Here is a 22,848-nt window from a genome sequence, read left to right as displayed (position 1 = left end):
AAGAAAAAGACAGTAGACTAAATACTAATATCAAAGTTCTGCTGTAGCAAAATCAATGTGGAAACAACAAAGCTTTTACAGCAGGTAATAGTTTAACTGACCCTTCCTCCAAAACTAGAAAAAGCAGCTCACTCAACCAACAGCTCAGAGGTTGGAATCAATTATGGACAATTGCTTTCTCTCTGGTAAATGCGTAGAAGAACTTAGCCATGGTCCTGCCAGACCAAGAAAATGACACACTCAAGCCACACCACCTTCTCTAAAACCGAGAGGAGCAGAGACTTGGTGAGCTGTTTTTCACATGATGAAGTAAATGGTAGTCAACAACAGTGGTCTCTGAAATACAGGGTACATATCCCAGGGTAGAAAAGATAGTCTGAATATTTAGCAACCAATCAGAAGGGACATCAGCCATAAATAGCCACCCGACATCCTGAGAGTGAGAAGATAAGTAGTCATCCTGGGTGCCCTTGCTTCTCCACGCCCTTCCCACATCTCAAAATAGTGCCCAGTGAAACAGACCTGTGGATCATCTTGTTTAATGTTAAGTAATCTAATTCACACACAATCCTCAAGTTTTGATAAGTGATTTTTGAAGTTTTCTGCAAGGAAACTGCAGGATATTGATAGCTGTGCACAAATAATCAACAAGAAAATGGCAAGTCTAGCCCTTCTACTCCTAGTAAAAACTCTTTGTCAGCCACAGGATGAAGGACGGAAGAAAGAAACAATTTAATCAGATGTGACCAAAAGGTGGCAAAACAAAATTGAGATTATCAGGAAAGTTATTTGAAATATGGTGGCTATAGCCAACATCGATAGTTATGAACCTCAGCAAGAAGTGTAATAACATAAGCTCTCTCTTTGTCGTTTTCTGACATAGCTCTCTTAGCTCTCACAGCCATTAAAATAAATTGTCAAAATAAATGAATCTAGACCAGAACTTCAAAACAACATAAATTTATTTTTTACACCTATTTATTTCATCTTCACCTCATTTTTCAATTTCTATTTTTTGAGTGTTGTATCATATGTGCATCTATGTAATATATTGATAAGTACGTATTATGAAGATGCAGCCTATATTTTTTTAATCAAAAAAGTTTGGAAACCACTGGTCTGAAAAAGAAGAAGCATGTGGAGAAGGGGCTGGGGAATGGAATCAGTGGAGGCCACGAAATTGCATTTTGGGGGCTTAGGGGGATTTGAAGAATGAAGTAGGCTAAAAACACTAAGAAAATATTTTGGGTAGGAAACAAGAAATTGATCAAAACAGAGGGACATAAGAAAATAAAATGTACAGTGCCTTCACCCTAATTAATATAGAAATAGGTAATTAATTTATATATAAATGATTAATAACAAAGCATGAATAATGAATTAATATAGAAATTAATGTAGAAATATGCAAATCAAAGGCATAATGCCTTGAACCTAATTAATATAAACTAAAGTGTTAAAATATCACATTTATTTCATGTAATGTATTTCAACTAATGCTTTGAAAAGGAAAACAGAAAAAATATTTCTGAAAACAGTTTCAATATGCTTCTGTGAAAATGATGCTTCATTCCATAAAACACTCATTTTCCTTACTCCCACTGCCAACAGAACTCGCTGTTAGGGTACTTGATTGTCAAGTGGAACCAACCAGTCTTTAATTTCCCACAACCATATAACACATGTTCAATCACTTTCACTTTTTCTTTACCTTCTTTAGTCAAAAAAAAAAAAAATCCAGATGTCTAAAAGTGTTCAGTTCACAAAATCTGTGTGAAGTTTCCAGGGAGTCTCATAACTTTCAAAATCAAATTAAATGAACATACTATTTTATACTGATGCAGTGTCTAATCATTGGTTCAGTTCCTTTTCTTCAAAAATGTGAACCCATACAGTATCAATATTTGTAAAGGAGCCACAAATATGGTTAGGGTTTTATAAATCTGATCTACAAATATTTTCCCCCAAACTACAACAGCCTCGCTGTCACACACACCTCGACCTACTCATCTTACCAACAGTATAGTGGGCCAGAGGGTTAAGAACTAATACAATGCTGTTTAGTTTTTCTGCATTTACACCCAGGCAATTCACATTAATGATGTGAAAGAACACTTAACAGACAACTCAAGTTTGCAAATTAGCAGGAGAGAAGAGAAAAATGACTCAGAACAACAAGCGTACAGTATTACCAAATGTACTTTACACATTTATCCTGTTAAGTGTAGCTTAGTTTTGATGATTTACAATGCTAGTTCTTACTCAGTTTTGTAAGCATAATAAAGTCTCCGAAATCTCAGCCTTCCCCATAGCACCCTGCTATTAAATCTTTGTTGAGAAGTGTGATGAGACCCCTCTGGCTTCCAGCCCTCCCTACTCCCTGAGGGAAATGGCAAGAAATGATAGGGTTTGTGGATTAGTAAAATGAGAGGCTCTCTGTGCTTTTCCTTCTTTAAATATATATTTTGATAATCTGTCTTCTGCATCAGAGAGTCCCAACAGCATTAGAGTGTTGATTTCCCTCCCTTCTGAGCCTCCGGGAAAAAGACAGCACGGCTGGGGCAAGACAGGTGGTTTGCATCTACTGCTACAACTGAAGAGCGGGATTTAATTTTTTTTTTCCCCTTTCCCCTTATTCCTTCAAGCAGGGATGGTATATAATTTACTCACACATGTTGGATTACACACTAGAGGACAGCTGCCCTGAGAGACAAAGAAGAGGGCCACCCTGTACCTCGTTATCCTTAGGGACTGTTCTGCTGCTTCCTAGGTCAGGATGCTTCTCCAGAACAGTGCCCACCTTCCAGAATTCCCCTCAGTGATGAACTCCATTAACTGTGTGTGTGACCCCCTAGATCTCTGGGCCGATGCTGGATCTGCTGTGAGTTCAGTCCAGGTCACCGGTTCCTACTCACGAACTGACCTGGGGCATACTTGATCCCTGAGCTGACTTTCAAATCTGAGTCTAAAATTGATCACCTTGGGACTTCCCTGGCGGTCCAGTGGTTAAGACTTGCCCTTCCAATGCAGGGGGCACGGGTTCAATCCCTGGTCAGGGAAGTTAAGATCCCACATGCTGCGTGGCACAGCCAAACTAAAATAAAATAAAATTGATCATCTTGGTCCATATTTGACCTTCATCTCCTAAGGCCAGGACTAGTCTAGGCTCACTTGGCATGACTATACCAGGATTTCAAAACTTTCAGTTTGGAGTGAGTCAGTTTTCACCTTGGCAGCTCACCCTTGGGTATGAGAGTCACCAAAGAACAGATCTCAAGTTACCAAGAAAGCACTCAGTTAAGGATGGGAATCTCAGGGCAGGGTTTTTACCAGTTCAGGGTGGTTTCAACAAAACTACCCTGACTGACTTCCATAGGTGTCAGACCACAGAATACCTCCGTTTTCTGTTATTTTGCAAATCAGCAAGTTTTAAGACTTTTCTCTCCTAATTCTACTCTATAGTTAACCTTTCTATACACTACTAGGAGTTCCCTCTTTCTTCATACAAATTGTTCACCAAAAGGTTTACAGGCTCTGGTCTAGATGGATAGGACGACACATGTAAGTAAAGACTTCAAGATTCACAGAAGGGAAGCCACAAGGAGCAAAGAAGAAAGTTCAGAAAACAGCAAGAGACCATAAAATAGCCAGAGAGAAAAGAAGGGGAGATATAAGGACAACAAGGAGATTAAGAGTCTTGAAACAAGGACAGGAATCAAAGGAAAATTAGCAAAGATACAAATGGGGCTAGATGAAGTTAAAAGACAGAAAAAAAAAAAGAAAAAAACAAAAAAGAGTAAAACTAAAAGGGAAAAAGAAAACAACTAGAAATATCCTACTTTGCTAAACTAGCATTTTGTCCACCAGAAAAAAGAAGAAGCACCAAGAAAAAGAGTAAACTCAAGCAGCAGGAAACTAAATTTGGAAAAGTCGGACCTCCTAACTTAGAGTAAAAGGTTTTAATCAAGGAAGAAGGTAAAAGCATCATATTACTTTTTTAATTAAAATGTTGCCAGTGTCTTTAATCTCTTCCAGATTAGACTGAAGGGTACCCTTAGCTAACTCAACTCAAGTTTGAACTTTAACACTTTAAACAAATGGGAAGGATTCCTGATTTTGTTTCTCCCCCTTTTGCTTTCTCCCTGATCCTCCACTTCTGCTTTTCCCCTCATCAATCTACCACCCTCCCCGAGAAATCACCCTGAACATCAATAAAGAGGACAAAGGCCCATCAGCTTTACCTTTCCTGAAATGTTTCATTAAGTCACAAATAAGCCTCTGTTTTCTTTCCTTTGTTTAAAATGTTGTGGGATAAAATGATGTGAGCACAGACTAGATTCTAAGCTTTTAGAAAGCTTAAGATCAAAATAAACCAAATATTTTATTAGGGATTGAGGTTTTTGAAGAAAAAAGTATTTAACCCATAGATATTATCTTCACCATACCATGTGCTGAAAATCCAGCATTTTCTGCACTGATATTAAAGCTGTATAATATATAAAGAAATATATTATTGTATAATATATAAAGTTATCCAGGAATAATGTTTCTTTTGTTGTTGTTGTTGTTGTTTTGCTTCAGAGAGCTGAACATAAGGATAATTCCATGGCAGGAACTCAATAAAAAGTAAACACTAAACAGAACTTCAAGTTTTTTTTAATATTGAATTTTAAAGTTAATCTTTCACATGATACACCACTCTCACCTAAGGTAAGATTTCTTGCTGGCATAGTTTATACTGGCCATATCAGTTAGGTTCCCATGTCTTCACCTTAATGTTAGTGTTGATTCCACATAAGTAAAGCTTCCCTTTAAAGCTATTCCACTGAAAATAGAATCATACTAACTGCATTTAATGGGATTTTCCAAAAATTATGCATTCTGAGGAAAAATGAATTAAATGAAGTCAATTAAATGTACATGAATTAGAAAATGCAAGTAAATCCACAAAGAATACCTATACACACCCAACAGAATGCTTAAATTAAAAAGACTGGCAACACAAATGTTATCAAGGACGCACAACTGGAACTCTCAGACATTGCTGGTGAGAGTGTCAAACGGTGCAACCACGTGTGATAAAGATTCAGAAGTTTTTCATACAGTTAAATATAACCTACCCCATGACTCAGCAATTCTACTCCTACTTATTAACTCAAGAAATAAAACATATATCCACAAAAAGACCTGTATAGGAAGGTTCACGACAACTTTATTCACAATAACCAAACTAAAAATAACCAAAATGTCTACCAATAGGAGAATGGAAAACAAAATTATGATACATTCATGTGATGGAATACTACTCAGCAATAAAAAAGACCAGATTACTCATATACACAACATGAATGAATCTTGCAGACACTATGCTGAACAAAAGAAGCTAGACGCAAAAAAGGAGTACATACTGTGTGTACTTATAAGAAGTTCTAGAACAGGCAAAACAAATCTACAGTTAAAAACTTAAAATCTAGTTACTTCTGGTGGATCATTATTGATTAGAAAGGGGTCAAGAGAAGAGAAATTTCTAGGATGCAGGAAATTATCTTAAGAGGGATATGGGTCACATGGGTATATGTGTTTTGTTAAAGTTTATCAAACTGTGTACACTGAGGATCTATAAATTTCACTGTATGTAAATTTACATTATAAACTATAACATTAATAACTATAAACAACTATTAAACTCTAGTTAGTTGGTCTGCTTATCACGATGATATGAGTAAGCAATTTTGAAGCTACTTAATGTGTATTCTAGACTCAGGAAATGAGTAAATATATTGAGGATGATGGAAGCTAGATGTCTCACTGCTAGAGAAGATAGTAATAAATATGGAAAGAAAAAAGATTAGAATGTATCTCAAATGTTGGATTGAATTAGAGGTATCAATAGAAACATGTGGTTCTTATTAGAGAGAGAAAAATACATATATGTGTATATATTTGTATATATGTGCATTTTATGTTATATTATACATGTATTATATTAAACACACATATACATTTCCTAAATTCTGTCTGCTGATACGGTTTATAATCAACGATATACCTCTATCAATGAGTATACACAGTACCCATATCTTGATTTCTAAATACCTTTGTCCTCTTAAAGGAACCAGGGCTCCTTGGACAAAAGATTGATTAGGACTAGAACATAATGAGCCTGGAGCATCTGTTTGCAGCAGAAACTGAGTCAGTCCTCAAATAATGATGGAGACATTAAACTGACCCAGGATCCCATTCGAAGGGACTCCTACTGGCCAAATCTCAGGCAATCTGGGCATCAAAATAATGATAGTAATGAATTATGACCCACTGAATAAAATACAAATCCAAAAGCCCATGGTGATATGAATACAAAAATAAATGAATGAATAAGAAAGGAAACTGTGGCAGAAGGCCAACTAATAAATACAAAAATTATAAAGCTAAAATGGAGATTTCATGACAATGAAAATATTTACATAGTGTCAAAGCATCTTCCCACAAATTACTTATTATTTAGAAAGGGAAAAGAGCAACATTTTAACACTGGAGAAAGTTGGTGGACACCACCTAAGACAAGTATTCAGTGTTAACCCCATCCACACGGGTATAGTATAGTCAACATCAGGTACTTCCTGATCTGATGTACTGAGAAGGGCACAGCATCACTTTGGCGGCGTGCCTGCCATGGAAGTATGTAACCTGAATTTAATCATGAGGAAACATCAAGCAAACCCAATTACAGATGGGCATTTTATAAAGTGCTGGCAGGTACTCCTCAAAAAATGAGAGACCATTCCAGGTGAAAGGAAACAAAAGAGACATGACAATTAAAAAATTATGCATGATCCTGAATCCCAGATGAGAAGAAAATGAAACAAACAAACAAAAAACCTCTAAAGGACATTACTGGGACAACTGTTGAAATTTAAATATTGGCTGTGGATTAGATAACAGTATTCTATGTGTTAAACGTGAACTTTCCTCATTTTGATAAGTGTGCCGTAGCCATGTAAGAGACTGTATTTGTTCTTAGGAAATACACCGAATATATTTCGAAGGGTGTGAAGTCTCCAACCTTCTCTCAAATGACTAAGAAAAAAAATTAGCGAAGAGACAATGACAGATCAGATAGGGTAAAATGTAAACAACTGGTGAATCAGATAAGTGGTAGATGGGAGTTACATATACTGTTTTTGCAATTTGTCTCTAAGTTTGGAATTGTATCAAAATAAAAGTTACCAAACCCCACAAAAATATGTATATAGCAATGCTTATATAAGCTTCACAGATTTTCAAACTTATACTCCAAAAAAAACAATAATGGGTTTTCTGAAAGAGAGGAGAGTCTATGGCCTAATAAACTTACTCACTGCAATCCCTTTTTGAAGAGCCACAGTGCACTTCAATAAAGAAGCCTATTTAACTGGATTTAATCCAACAGTTCCATAATAATCTGTTCAGGAAACCTGCTTAAAATGGAACACCTATTAAAATCTTACAAAAATATCAATATTCTGTGGAAAACAGTTGGAGAACCACTTGTCTAATAAATACATTTCCTATACATGGTTAGTTGAAGAAAGATTTGTGCTAGGAAAATAAGATAAAGAGATCTACAAACACACACACACACAGACACACACACACACACACACACACACACACACACACACTGGAGCAGTGTCAGTATCAAATAGTAAGAGAAAAATGACAGGAATCTAAAAAGAGATATCTACCTAAAATGTCCCACCCAGCCTCATATAGTATGTTCTTGCAGGATATATTTTTAAAGAGGGTAGAAACTTGGTAAACTGAGTTTTACTTTTATCCAACCATTAACTTGAACATGTCATGCTTCCTGTCATTTTAAATCTGATTCTTCCCGTGAAATGCATAGCAGAATAGCTTCTGTGCCTTAGTGAGCCCCTTCTGTGGGCCAGGCACTGTGCAAGACTCAGAGAATACAATGATGAATAAGACAGAGTTCCTGCCATCCAGGAGCTTCCAGTCTAATGAGGGAGATGGAAAAGTTAACACGTGCAGTGAACACTGTGGTATTCAAGAATAAGCATCAGGCTTTATAGGAACACAAAAAAGGCACCAAACTCAGCAGAGAGCGACCAATCAGTGAAAGTTCTCTTGAGGAGATGATATTTAAACTAAAATAAGTTCGTGCATGCTAAACTTCTGTGAAAACTTATTCAGAAGGTATTTTTAAACTTTATTTTAGCCACCCAATGTTAGGCTCTGTATCTACATGGTATCACGGTAGTTTAAAAAAAAAAAAAGGAAATGAAAACATATCCATTAGCTATTAAAATCTGGGTATAATTCAAAATCTAAGGATGACTGTGACAATGAGTTTGCCGTAAACCATCACCTTGGAATTCTTTCTTAAGCGCTTCTAGACTGACCTAGGTACCCAAGTAGAAGAATGTAACAGCTGGAAGAGGGGGTGAAGAAAAAAAAAAAGGAACAAACAGAAAAAATCAGAAATAGAACAGTATGAGAAGACAAGAAGTGGCAAGTGTTGTTTACCTGTCAGCTGAAAAACAAGAAACAAACGGAAAAATCAGAAATAGAGAAGACGTACGAGAAGATGCGAAGTGGTAGGTGTGTTTACCTGTCAGCTGACATCGATTAATCTTGTGTTCTGTGATGTCGCTCAGTGACTCAAACACCTGGAAGCAGCTGTCACAGCTGTGCACGGCCTCGTCTTCCAGCTCCTCCCCATCTTCTGGCCTCTTCTTACAGTCCCCTGCCTCTCCATCTTCAGTCTTGTCTTCAAGTTCACAGTTGGGGTCTGAAAGAAAAATCAAGACTGTAAGTATGGTGTTTAAAGACAGGTTCTTTGAAAGTAGCGCTTCATCTTGCTACCAAAACCAGAAACACCTTTTTCCTTGAAGCTGCACTAGGAGGGCTTTATTGTAGATTTTATTACAGAAGCATCAAAAGTGAGACTCCCCTAAAATTTGTCAGTTCGTGATGACTGGAGTTTTTCCTTTTCTCCTCCAACATGTAGCCCTTTTCCCAGCTCCTCTTTCAAATAATTTGCCACACTTAAGGTTAACTTTGACATTTTTTTTACAGCCTTTGTTTGCTTACAAGAGAGAGATAAATCACTTTTAAAATTAAACAGTCTCCAATGCAAAGGGAAAAACCACTGTGCTTGAGAATGAATTCCTTTTCTGCTAAATATACTCTTTCACAGGAAATTACCAGAATTAGCCAAAAGTCTAGAGTAAGCTATGCTAATTACCATAGGCACAAAATTGACCTTTACTTATAAACTGGTCAAAACACACAGTTACCCCATTATTTGTTAGACAGCAATAGCAAAATAAGTTCTACCACATAGCAAAACATTCTTGCAAGCACCAATTCAAGTGTAAATATACTGGTATGTCTCTTGTTTTCAAAATCATCAAAAAATAAAACAAAATATACAAAGAGCAATTGCAAATTATAATCAAGTCAACAATTGAACCGGCATTATCAGTTTCAAAAAGCTAAATAGAGGGAAAACTAAAAATAGTGCCATTCTAACCCTAAGAATGATACACAAAGAGTGAGGGGGAATAAGAGAGCAAAACACATGGAATATTTTCACTTAGAGCTCAATAAATATGTTGTTATTTTTTTTACGCTGTCTTTTGCCTCATTTTAGCGAAGTATCCCCAAACATTCTAGTGTCACTGCTCCTCTTTGAAGGAAAGCACAGAGGGAGAGAAGACGCCTCTTTAGGGAAAATTAGGATAATACAATCTGTGACTTAACTTACAGGACATTCATTTCTAATAGCAAAAAGTCCTCCAAAGTCAGAAATAAATGATGTCTCAAAATAGAGTCTTCAATGAACAGTTACAAAAGAACTGTATCCAGATACCTAAGAAATATGTAATGTATTATCTGTAGTCAATTTTTTTAGATATGGGAGGATAAATATTTGCAATGTTACGATACAGAATTCACAGAATCAAAGTAGCCCAGACTTCTTAGAAAAGTCAGTAAGTGCCACCACACCACTGTCCGCTGTCGGAAAGTGCTTCCTGCTACCTTGCATGTCACGTGCTTCTACCAACCTATTTCTACAAGTCACGGTGCTCCCCGTTGGCTGGCAGTTGTTCCAAAGCCTTTCTTCACATCTGCAATAAACTTAACTATATCACCACCCTTCAAATGATTCACATATACCAAAATCAACTTACATCTCAACATATATAATAATCTCTTGGGTTTGTAAAACAAAAGCAGAATCCCCAAATCAAAGAGCAAGTAGTTTTGTTTGTTTGTTTATTTTCAAAAAAACCCAAAAAATGTGTTTAAGTAAATCGGTAATTTGAGTTGATTTGCCGTCTGGAAAATTATCTCAACACTCTACGCGGTACCCATTTCAATATACTGGGGTTTAGACTGCTCGTCCCTGGGGGGAGTAATCACACGATCTTTTTCGTTTGTCTTGTACCTTGCCCAGCACAACACGGTGTCCAGGTGAGTGTTTAGTAAATATTATTTAGTGATGACAAGAAGGGAGGGGAGGGAGTAAAAAAAGAGTACACTAAAAAGTCCTTTACTGGTATTTCTTCTGTAAACAGGAACAGACCAATCATCTCCAAATTCAAAAGCACCTACATGCCTACATTTTCCAAAACTGACACTGTATAATCCATCACATTTGCCTTTACTGGTTTCAAATGTTTCATCTAGAGCTACAGACGCAAGAAACAGGTAATGGTTCAAAGAGCTCCAACAAGCTAAAACCAAGTGGTAAAATACTGCCAAATTAGAGTAATTCAGGAAAACAAATAACTGTCCCAATTATGGTGAACTGGCCCGCACACCGTTAAACACTTGGTGGAAGGCAGCAGGTGCACACTGAACACTCAGTTGTTTAGCATGAGTTTCCAGTTTCTCATAAAACTGACAGCACTCAGAGAAATGTGGCTGCCAGGTCTGAATTTTAATACGATTATTTAAATGCTATGCATCAAGTTTGCAGGCCTGTTTGTTTTTAAATAAGCAGGCACTCCGAATACTTTAAGTAGTATGCAGCGAAAATGATAAGAACTTGCCTCCCTTATTATTCAAGGATATGGACACTTTACACGAATCCAAATCAAGAATATCAAACAAATAGGAAAGCCTGCATGATGCTTTAGCTCTTAACAACTAAAGAATGACCCCAGTCCATGCTTCTGACACTGTGGCTAGTTATTAAAATGAGGGTCATTTTAAGACTAATAAAAAATGGTTTTGCTTCCACTTCTGCATTTACAGATAGAATCCTTCAGGGGCTGAAGTCAGTCAAGCTTATTCACTTCTGCTGCAACTTCAGGATGCAAGCTCCAGCCAACTGGCGAATTGTTTTTTAGGTCACCACTTAAGAGGGACCCTCTGGGGGGTGGGTGCGATTATAGCCTATGATGCTTTGGTGTAGCACAATGAGTCCTGGAAACCCAGACTCTCTCCTTAAGAGTAGATTTTTTTTTTTTGCCAACCTCCACATCCAGGAGGAATTCTTTCTCGCCCATTCAAAAGATGTGTTTTGGGCCTTCCTGGTGGCGCAGTGGTTAAGAATCCGCCTGCCAAGGCAGGGGACACGGGTTCGAGCCCTGGTCTGGGAAGATCCCACATGCTGCGGAGCAACTAAGCCCGTGCTCCACAACTACTGAGCCTGCGCTCTAGAGCCCGTGAGCCACAACTACTGAGCCCACGTGCCACAACTACTGAAGCCCGCGCACCTAGAGCCCGTGTTCCGCAACAAGAGAAGCCACCGCAGCTAGAAGCCCGCGCACCGCAACGAGGAGCAGCCCCCGCTCGCCGCAGCTAGAGAAAGCCCACACACAGCAACAAACACCTAACTCAGCCAAAAAAAAGCAAAACAAAAAAAACAAAACAAAAGATCTGTTCATTTGCGTTAGGAGTTTCCATTCCTAATGGCAGTTGAGGTAGGAAGATTCTAGAAAGCTGACACTGTCAACCATTTCTTTCCCACAGGCGGCTACACTTCAATAATTGCACATGGACTTAGTTATGTAGTTTTTATAAAGCCCTTTGAGAGTCAGACATAAGAAATAACTGTACTGCTCTGCTAGCCATTCAGACCTCTGACTTCAGCCCAAGGAGTTATAAATACAACGTCCGTCCCTGTAAGCACTGCTCCAACCCGAACACCACTGCAGGACGGACAGCTTGTTATTCCAACTCTACTGTTGTACTACAAACCCACCCAAAGGGCAATATTTTAAGATATCCGCACACCCCCCTGCACTGCCCCCACAAACCCCATCACAGCCACAGGCACCGCTCTGTCCTCTGCCCTAAAGGAGGCCACCCAAATCCGTTTCATCCGTCACAAATGACCTCTGCCCAACCAACCTGCCCGCCCATCCCTTCAAAAGGGTCCCTACGATGCACTGGACTGAAAGTGTTCAGACTCGGATAAAAGACACAATTATTACTGTAAAAATAAATGGCAGCTCTCTGTTTCCGATTTTGTTAACGTTACTTGTAAATGGAAATTTAAAAGAAGTGTAATTTTTCCCCTTATTATGTTCCCTGGCGGGTGGTTCCTTCCTTCTTCTCATCCTCTTCTTCATAAGGGCTGTTATTGCTACAACTTGGTTTAATAAAATTACAACTTTGGGGGAAATGAAAAATTGCACTGGCTAAAAAGTGTTGGAGGCTATAAACCCATGGACTTCAATTAATTTCAAGTGTGGGATCCGTTTAAGGCCAACCAGCAGAAATTCTGTTCTGTCCATGTAAAAATGAGGTTTCACCACATTTACTTTTTATAACCTATATAAAAGTCAAGTAAAAGTAATGAATATCTAAAAGCCATCTCAGTGGACTGGCAAAGACTATCTGTATTCTTGAAACTCATCCTACATATTTCTCTCTGTGCAACAAGGATTCCATGCCTGATCAAAGTTAAAATGTCAAACCACTGAGAAAACAGCCCAATTTCCAATCCATTTCACTGCCTAGAAATGGACCTCCTTCCAAGCCACTTTTGCATGGAAAAGCACTGGCAAAAGAAAGAAAAACTAAGAGATCATGTGGTTATAATTATTACCAGGCAAGGAATATTTCTGCAGCTCAGTGGTAAAGTAAAACTCTGCTGCTCTCTGTTCCCAGTAGTGTCCATCGCAAAACAACTGCCTCATTAAATCTCTGCAGTAAGATTAATATGCCGTAGCTGCACTACATTTATAACCTGGTACTCTATAAAAAGCACATTTAATGGTAAGAGCCAGAGCCTAGATACAAAGTATTACTATAAAAACTTCTGGCAGTGAGTATGCAGTCCAGGCCCTCTGTCCTTCTTGCTGGAGATATAAATGAGGCTTTTCCTGGTTGACTCTAAGCGTGAGGCTCTACCTTACAAACCAGTACATTTTTATAAGAGTGGCAGAAACACAGGATTCTGAGGATGATGTAAATATGAACGCAAGAAGACTGCTTAACAACTAAGATTGGCAAGAGATGAATGAACCCAAAATAGTCAAACACAAACACAAACTTAAAACTGGACCATTTCCTTATAGTTTGTTCTCTGGTCATAGCCAGCTTTTCACCAAATTAAACAACCATGGCATGAATTACTCAATCTTAAAGCAACCCACATAGTGCCAGTAAGTTCAAAAATAACAGCTAAAATATGCATACTGCCTTAAAAAAAGAACATGTGTTGACCATGACCTCCTGGAACTTAATTACCTAAAACTATAAAAAAAAAATAGATGTTCAAGAAAAAGTGGCCTCAACACTACATTACTAGTGGACTGGTAAAAATATGTTTTCGTTATTTTGGAAAGCTGCCTAAGTTTTTTCTTCCAAGGATATCTTCTGAAAATAAAAAGAGTACTATAACCCAGGTCTTATTTTGAGGAACCCTACAGTGAATAAGTAAACAAATAATTTCAACAAATGCATTCCACACTCAAATGTCCCCAGATCACTACAAATGATGCACCTCAAGTTAACAATAATCTTGTGCAAATAATAATGAATTGTCTGATTTTTTTTAATGTCTTTATTGGAGTATAATTGCTTTACATTGTTGTGTTAGTTTTTGCTGTATAACAAAGTGAATCAGCTATACATATACATATATCCCCATATCCCCTCCCTCTTGCGTCTCCCTCCCACCCTCCCTTTCCCACCCCTCTAGGTGGTCACAAAGCACGGAGCTGATCTCCCTGTGCTATGCAGCTGCTTCCCACTAGCTATCTATTTTACATTTGGTAGTGTATATATGTCCATGCCACTCTCTCACTTCGTCCCAGCTTACCCTTCCCCCTCACCATGTCCTCAAGTCCATTCTCTATAAAAAGAAACGAAATTGAGTTATTTGTAGTGAGGTGGATGGACCTAGAGTCTGTCATACAGAGTGAAGTAAGTCAGAAAGAGAAAAACAAATACCGTATGCTAACACATATATATGGAATCTAAAAAAAACAAAAAATGGTTCTGAAGAACCTAGGGGCAGCACAGGAATAAAGACGCAGACCTAGAGAATGATGTTTTTAAAGCTCACATGTGGTCACAACAACTGGCCTTCTAGGGTTTACTGACATCTTTAGAAGTCCCACACCTAAAAAGAAAACCAGATACTACTCCTATTTAGAGTAAACCATGTCTGAAAGCACTCCTCCCCTACAAGTATGTTCAAATCCCATCAACTGGTGTATCTTGATAACTTTCTAAGAACAGAGGAAAAGTGACCTTCGGGATACCAAGAGTTAATAAGGAGCCTCCCTCCTTTTCAAAAACCAAAGGGTGGGATCATTATTTTGCGCTTTCTGGGCTCTACATATGCATTCTCACTGGAAATCCCATAAGATGAAAACAGATTCAGGGAAAATAAATCGTCCACTGTTTATAAAATCGCCAGCAGGCTCTAATGAAGGAACGCGCCATCTGGCCCACACCTACCTGCTACTCTGCTACCTCACTTTTTTCTACTCTCAAGAAAAGGTAAACAAACAAAAGGAAACAAAAACAAAAGCAATCAGTGAGGTGGCCAAGGATGAGCATTCCTGGAACTTTGGCTTCAGGACAGGGACGGCCCTCCCAGGCTGAGACCTGGCTGATGGCAACAGGTCCAAAGAGCTCAAGTGGTCAAGGATAAAAACGTGCTCTTTTTACTTTTCCTGCAATGTTTATTTTCTAACCACTCTATCCTGTGAAAGTTATTAAATTGTTTTACAGAAAAAAAGGAAAAAACAAAACGAAAAACAAAAAACCTTTTCATGTACTGTTCTCTCCTTTGTCTCTAAAATCTTCTCAGACAAAAAGAATTATCTCTATGTTAAACAAAATCACACAGTTGAAGTTTAGAATTTCTGTGGTTTTGCTTGATTGTTCTACAGGTCTATCATGATCCTTGAAGACCAAAGAGAAATATCACAGATGCACTATTATGAAGGAGCACATGCCAAACATGAATTTATTACCACTCTTCTTTCTACAATGAAATTCCTTGTAGGAGGATGTTGAGTGGGAGGAAATTAGCCTTGGGAGAGGTTAAAACACACACACACACACACACACACACACACACACACACACACACACACAAAACAAAAAATATACATGCACATTTTGGAACCAAATAAAACGTTTCTTGGCTTCCAATCAGAATCTGACTCAAATTTCCTTCCTCTTCTTCATCCCTCTTTATCTTTAACATGAAATTTAGAAGAAAGCCATCTTAGCACTCCAACTTTCATACAGAGTATTTATAAACAGATCCCTGCCTTAGTCACTTAACCTTCAATTTGAGTGACTGTGGTTGCCTTGTCACACCTTCAGTACACAAACATTTTCTGAGAACCCACACAGTAACAGGCCTTTGGCTAAGGCCCTCGAGATGCAAAGTCTAAGACCTGGTCCTTGTCCCAAGGAGCCTGCAATCTGCTGCAGAGCTTCCCAACCAGCGGGTCAAAAGCGGGTTCAGGTGTTCAAGGATACTGATCCTTTCCACCCTCGAAGTGGCCACGTACAGCTTGAGACAACTGGAAACTGCAGGCCAACTGCCTCTCCATTTATCCAAGTGTTTCCTTCAAAACTTATCATTTTTCTGCGTGTGCCATGACATGAGAAGGGCTGGCAAGCACTGGGGAAGGGGGAGAGAGAGATGAGTAAACCAATGACTGCAGAAGGAGGGATAACTGCTCGGATGGAGGAGCCCACAGACTTTTAAAAGCCCACAGGCTTTTTTTTTTTTTTATAAATTTATTTATTTTTATTTTTATTTATTTTTGGCTGCATTGGGTCTTTGTTGCTGTGCACGGGCTTTCTCTAGTTGCAGCGAGCAGGGACTACTCTTCGTTGCGATGCATGGGCTTCTCATTGTGGTGGCTTCTCTTGTTGTGGAGCACGGGCTCTAAGGCGCCCGGGCTTCAGTACTTGTATCATGCGGGCTCAGTAGTTGTGGCTCGCAGGCTCTAGAGCACAGGCTCAGTAGTTGTGGCACACGGGCTTAGTTGCTCCGCAGCATGTGAGATCTTCCTGGACCATGGCTTGAACAAGTGTCCCCTGCCTTGGCAGGCGGACTCTTAACCACTGTGCCACCAGGGAAGCCCAGCCCACAGGCTTTTAAATCAGATGGTGCAGGGCAGGAAAATGTTACCCAAAGAGTAGCAAAATTGGGCTAAGTTTTAAAGAATGGGTAGCACTGAGGGCAAGTAGAAGATGGCTCTCCAAAAAGAGGAAACATATGTAAAGGCAGAGATGCAAAACATGATGCTTTCCAGGAAGCACAAGCTCTTCTGTGCTACTCAAATGAAGGGCTCTGGATAGAGAGGAAAGAAAGGGGAGCAGTGGCAGGGACAAGGCTAGAAAAGTGGGCAGATCACGAAGGAACTACTGTGAACTAAATGTTCAAATGTTAACCTTGGCGCTATGAGAAATCATTGAAGGATTTTAAGGAGAGCGACTGATCGCATTTACATTTTAGAGAGATGCCCCACTGGTGATTAAGAAGACGGTTTGGAAAGAGACCAGACCTGGAAGCAGGGAGACCAGTATGGAGGGTCTGACATAATGCAGGGAAGAAGTCCAAGAGAGCAAGCTAAATCAATAGCAGAAAGGAGGTCATGGGAGGCATCCCAGAAACAGGATTCAGAGGACTTAGGACTGACTGTGACCCTAAGAAAATGGGGAGCTGTCTCAGTGACAGCCAGGCATCGGGCATGGTGGAGCCGGTCCTAGAGATGAACTTGCTATCTCGGCTTTAAAATAGGTGTATCAACCAAGGCTAATGACTTGCTTTCTTCACTATCTTCACACCCAGATTTTGCCTTTTATCCACAATCCCAATAAAGCCAAAGCTGGAGACAGACTGGACAGAAATATCACAATCACACCAGCTAACTTTTTAATCTAGTGCGAGAGATTTGCAAAGGCCCCGGTGACACTTCCTGGGACTTAAGAGGTTTTTGGTGAGATTCCTTTTACTTTCGTCTTATTTCAAACACACACAAAGCCAAGGAAACATAAATGCAAAATTTGACTAAGAACAAAAACAGATACTGATTCTAATAGCTCTCTTTTATTCCATCTTTTAGGGGAAAAAAATTAACCCTTAGTTTATGTTAACATGATTCCACATGTAGTTCATGATCCTTTTTGAAAGACAAAGTAATCACACTAGACCGCTACTGTCAATAATATAAAGCCAAATGAAAACATTAGAACATTCACATTAAAAGGCTTAGCCTTCATGTGGAAGAAAACAGTGCGAGAAACCACAAAAAATGATAACAAGTCAACAGGGCAAATATGAGATGGAAACACTAAAATGGGGACACAAACTCAAAATTATCTAACCTAATAGAAAAAGAAAAAAATTACCCTGCAAAGGTTTTGTTTTGCTTTTCCCCTAGATGAAGGGTTTCCAGGGAACTCTCCAATGTCTTTTTATTGTTGTTTTTGTTTTGTTTTGTGATACACCTTTCTTCTCGCCAGATTTGAGACTCTTGATTCTTCCAGTTACCCTGATGCCTTCATGCTCAGCGTCGCTGGCTCACTGAGAAGGGGCTGTTGATAACATCTGAGTATAGTCCCTAACTCCCTACAAAAACAAACAAACAAACAAAACCAACTTCTACATCCCTATGCTCAATATTAAGCCAAGCCTCATGGACCCTTTCTTCCATTTTATATCAGAAAAAATATTACATAAAAATATTTTTAATATCAAGATATACAGGTCTAATTTGCTACAGCCAAGTGATTTTAAAACTGCTAACAATCCACTCTGAAAGAAAACAAATTATTTTTAAAAGATTTATGCATAGTTTTTAGCACGTAATGACCAGGTACCTTGAAAAATGCTTCTTAGGGCAACTACAACAATAAAGGAAACACGTTTTGAAACTAAGATTCAGGCATTTGGATATCTGGAGAAAAGTCTAGTTATTTCTTCTTTAAATGTAACCAACAAGCCTCAGGTATAGTAGCACAGCAAGGAAGCATTACTCCATCCCAGCCAAAGAAAATCTGGGAAGAAAAGTTTTATATTCCAGGCGTCATACTTTCTGATACTTCTACCAACTGTTCTTATGACTTCAGCTATTTTAGATTAACACCAATCCAATTGTAACAATATTTCTTAATTGGACACAAAGTTACCTATGTCAACAATTACTGAAACACTAGCTTAGGAAGAAAGTTTTGTTTTGAACAAGAAATATCCGTTTGCTGCAATGTAACAATGCTCATCTTTAAATTTCCAGATGATAAACTCCAATCTCATTCACAAAAATCATTCAAATATTACCACTCCATTCTCTTTATTAGTGACTTTGTTTTTGCTTTTGTTTTAATTTGGGAAGTTCCTCTTCTAAATTGCAATGATATATTTGAAAGACGGGACAACTGGTTTTGCCTAAAGATTGTGAATTAAACACCAGATCTGGATGGAGCATTACTATCCCGCTAAATGGAATCATATAGCTCAGGAACGTGAAAAACTTTGCTTATTTTTTTCCTTTTTCCCCTTCCGAAGCTCCAACTGGTTCTCAAACAAACTGGGGATCAAACTGTCACTAAAATAAAGCAGAAAATAATTTTAAAACAACATTTTTTAAAGATTTTTTTTCTTTCCTTTCGAGCTGGCACACAAGTAAGTGTACAGCCCACATTTCTAAGAAATGATCCCATTCAGGAAGATAAGAAAGTAGTTTCTAAACAACTTATTTGGTAACATGATGGCTCAGCGAAAAAGAAAGAAGGAAAGAGAAAAATCCTATAAAATAAGGTACATGTTTGTATAATGAAAGATCAGAACAAAAAGTGAGGCTGTGATTTATGACTTATGAGCTATTACAAAATACAAGAAAATTTATTTATAATTGGAAAAAATTCATTTTGTTCTCCTCTAGTTGGGCTAATAAATTTTAAAATATAGGCAACCCTAAATGTCTAAGGTTCCTTCAGCCTGATAAACAAAACAAGAAAGCCCACACAACCAAAAATAAACTATAAAAATAGATCATTATTGATTTAGTACCATTTCTGAAACACTTTCCTTAAGGAATTTGAAACAAAGGGAATAAAAGAGCATCATTTTTTAACTTTTTAACTGCACTTTTCATTTCCTAGAACACAAGAACTGCTTATGTTTCCATGAGTTTAATGTTTTTCTTTAGTTCTAATGCAGTATCTCCAAAAACCAGATTTTAATAAGGCATCTTTTTCCTACAGAATGACAACCTTGCCAAACGTGCATTCCATCTGCATGTATCTGCAGACAAGTAATAAAGACACCAGTGCCATTAGCATAATCAATACACAATTTACAGAGCTACCCAGATAGAACTGAAAGTGAACGTGTATGCCATTATCTTAGTAACTATAAATTAATAGTCATTTGTGGAAATATATTCCCACTTACGTTGTTTCAATCCTGAATTGTCAAGATAATGAGCATAGATATAGATATAGATAGTATATATTACACATAAACGTTTTAAATGATGATTTATTATCAGATAATCCCCAAATATGCGTAAAGTAAAATCAACTAAATCAATCACACATAAGGCAGAATGGCTGATAAATAACCATATTTAACCATTTTGGTTTTTTACCATGTGCTTTAATAAGCAGAAAATATATATATAAATATACACATATATATAACATTCAGAAACATAATTTTCACTGGAGAAGGAACATGTTCTCAGATGGTGAGCCAGGAGATCTCACCCTATTTTCTTAAAAGAATAATAAGGACACTAATCTGGTCAATTCTACTACTTGCTGCTTGCAATTTTTAAAAATCCAACCCTTTTGAAAGTTTGTATTTAGCCAACACTATAAAAAAAAAAAAAAGTATGTGCCATCTCTGAGCTCTCATCCCTAAGACATCAGAATTGGCGTCATTTCTTCAGGGATGGTGACGGGTCATGCCCGATTCCCTCCACAGATGGCATCGATGTCCCCCACCAGTCCTCGGGACAGCCCACATCCAACACGTGTGTCCATCTTGTCACAACAACAAAGCAAATTTGCATGGAAAAGTGGCATATTTCAAATGAAAGAAAGCAGACATTGCTTCAGGATGGTTACCTGCCACTGGGAAATGTGAATTGGTTTTTCCCCCTAGCTTCTCCACACAGTGTATTTAAAACAGCCAACGTGACATTACCAGGAACTATTCAGCCCAAAGCCAGCTGCATTGCTCCAATGTTGCAGGCACAGTTATCGGTCACTTCTCCTATCACTCAAACTGGTGGAGGGCTCGACCTAAGCAAGTCTCCTGACCTTTCAGTGACAGCAACCAGAACACCTTTGAAAGTCCACTCAACCTCTATAAGGAAATATTTCTGCTGAGAGCTCACCAGCTGTGGGAAAACACTCCTGGGTCCCTCACTCCAGCACCGCACCCCACCCCGACCTTCTCTACAATACCTCCCAGATCAGCTTTCTGAGGCATGTGATTCTTTTATCTGAAGCCAAAGCCTTTAATCACACAATTAGGGATTTGTCAGGTTTCCACTGCTTTCAATTCTCTCTCAGGTGTAACTGACTAATATCATTTTTTTTTTTTCTTGTAGAAGTAACTTTTGGGGGTTGGGGGTGGAATAGTATAGGGAACTGAGATCAAAATGCTTAAAGCAAAAAGGAACACAAGAGGGGGGAATGCGGTGGCCAGAGGATTCATTATTTCCACCTCTTGATTTGGCTTAAGATTGGCCTTGGCTTCTTCTATTAGAGAATTCTGAGACTCAAGCCTGCCTATTTTCAAGTCAGGAAATCTACATTCTTTTTCTGCTTCAGCTGTGCTAATGGGATGAGATCTGTATCTGTGCCTCAGTTTCCTCATCTATAAAACTGACACAATGATAACTGACAAGATTCACTTAAGATCAAATGAAATAGATACACAGATACACATTAAAGAGGTGCCCAAATACAAAGTATTTGCCATAAAGAGTGAACTCACCTCTCCTCCAGCTCCATTACGCGCCCCCCTTCATTGTAGAGAATGGTTACTAAAAGTTGAATATAAAAACTTGCACCATTCCTCTTAGGCTTTCTCCAGGAGGGGGAATAGTTTCTGCTCTACACAAACAGACAAGGCAGCCACAGACTGTGCCATGCACGCCTCAGGACTTTGCAGAAGAGGGAAAGATGAAGAGGAAGAACTGTGTCTGCTTCCTCAGCTTCCCCATGAACTTCACCCATAATCAAAAGCTGGTACTACTTACAAACTTTCTAAGAGGCTGCTAAAATACCTGTTAGGCATCTTACATGTGTTACCTAATACAACAGCCCTGTGAAATAGATTCTTACCATTTTATTGGTAAGAAAACTGAGGCTTAGTAGGTTTCATAACATGCAGGATTCAAAGCCAGGTCATCAGGCATGGTATCCCTCAGGTCAACTCACTGGGACACACTGATAGGGGACAAAAGCCTGAGACCCTGACAGCTAACACTAGACTAAGGAAGGTGACTCTCACAGGGCAGGAGGTCTAGGATTCTGGCTTTTGTTGAGAGGCTGAGAAGGATGGGGAAAGTCACTTTACCTTCTACAGCCTAGAATGTGTACAGCCGTGAGAGGCAATTCCCAGAATCAGAAATCAAGAGACTGAGACTCTTCCCTGTTCTATCACAAAGTGCTGGTGTGACTTGGGATGGGGCACAGAAGCTCTTCCGGTCTTGGAGACGTCAGGGTAGATGGGTACTCCAGCACCCTTGCCCCGCTCGGGCCACTGCACTTCCCTGGCCTCTCACCTCTTCTCTAACAAGACATCCAGCCGCAGCCAGGGCCGACCTGTTAGGAAACTGAAAGGCCACCCCAGCCCTTTCTAAAGCGTCTTCTAGGATATCTATTTCAAATTATCTCAAAGTGGAATTTCCTTTGTCACTTACTATCATTTAAGGATAGTCCACTCATTAAAAGTGGCCTCGCACAATCCTCTTGACTCTCTCCACCCCGATTTTCAATTACTATTTCTTTCACTTCATTTAGCATTAAGGTTGAAGGAAAAAGTATAAATGGATATTTGAAAGTCATCTGATTGGATGTGTTAAGGTTTTAGGCTTTGTCCGTATAGAAAGACAACTTTATGACAGTTATAATCTAGTTAAAATAAAAAGACATGGTAGTGTCTGCCCAGAGTATCAGACAAATGAGTGCTGAGGTCAACCAGCGGGCAATGGCACAGGCTGGGTTTCTAAAGCCCAAAGGGACAGTCGGAGCCCAGCAATCTGGGAGTGGGGACCGGGTGATTTCATGAACTAAACACAGAGAGGACTGGTGACTACATGAGCAAGGGAAGGCAAGGGGAAATAAAAATAAAGCAAACTGAACAGTTAGGACTTACTGCAGAAGGGAATG

The 22,848-nt window shown here is 38.8% G+C and overlaps 1 protein-coding gene across 7 annotated transcripts in view; it reads right to left on the bottom strand.

Moving 5' to 3' along the window:
• Positions 1-22,848, bottom strand: part of ZNF521 (zinc finger protein 521) — a 279,324-nt gene that overhangs the window by 240,342 nt on the left and 16,134 nt on the right. For all 7 annotated transcript variants that reach the window (XM_082417818.1, XM_082417813.1, XM_082417814.1 and 4 more), the window contains one exon: positions 8,612-8,791. Coding sequence is in view for 5 of the 7 variants with exons in the window: in XM_082417813.1 (XP_082273939.1) it covers positions 8,612-8,791 (180 nt within the window). In the remaining 2 variants the exon portion in view is untranslated. The remainder of the gene's footprint in view (positions 1-8,611; positions 8,792-22,848) is intronic.

The sequence above is a fragment of the Balaenoptera physalus genome (genome assembly GCF_965194825.1).
Source record: "Balaenoptera physalus genome assembly, chromosome: 12".
Classification (NCBI taxonomy): domain Eukaryota; kingdom Metazoa; phylum Chordata; class Mammalia; order Artiodactyla; family Balaenopteridae; genus Balaenoptera; species Balaenoptera physalus.
The sequence above is the reverse complement of the archived record's forward strand: the minus strand, read 5'-3'. Positions and strand labels throughout refer to the sequence as shown.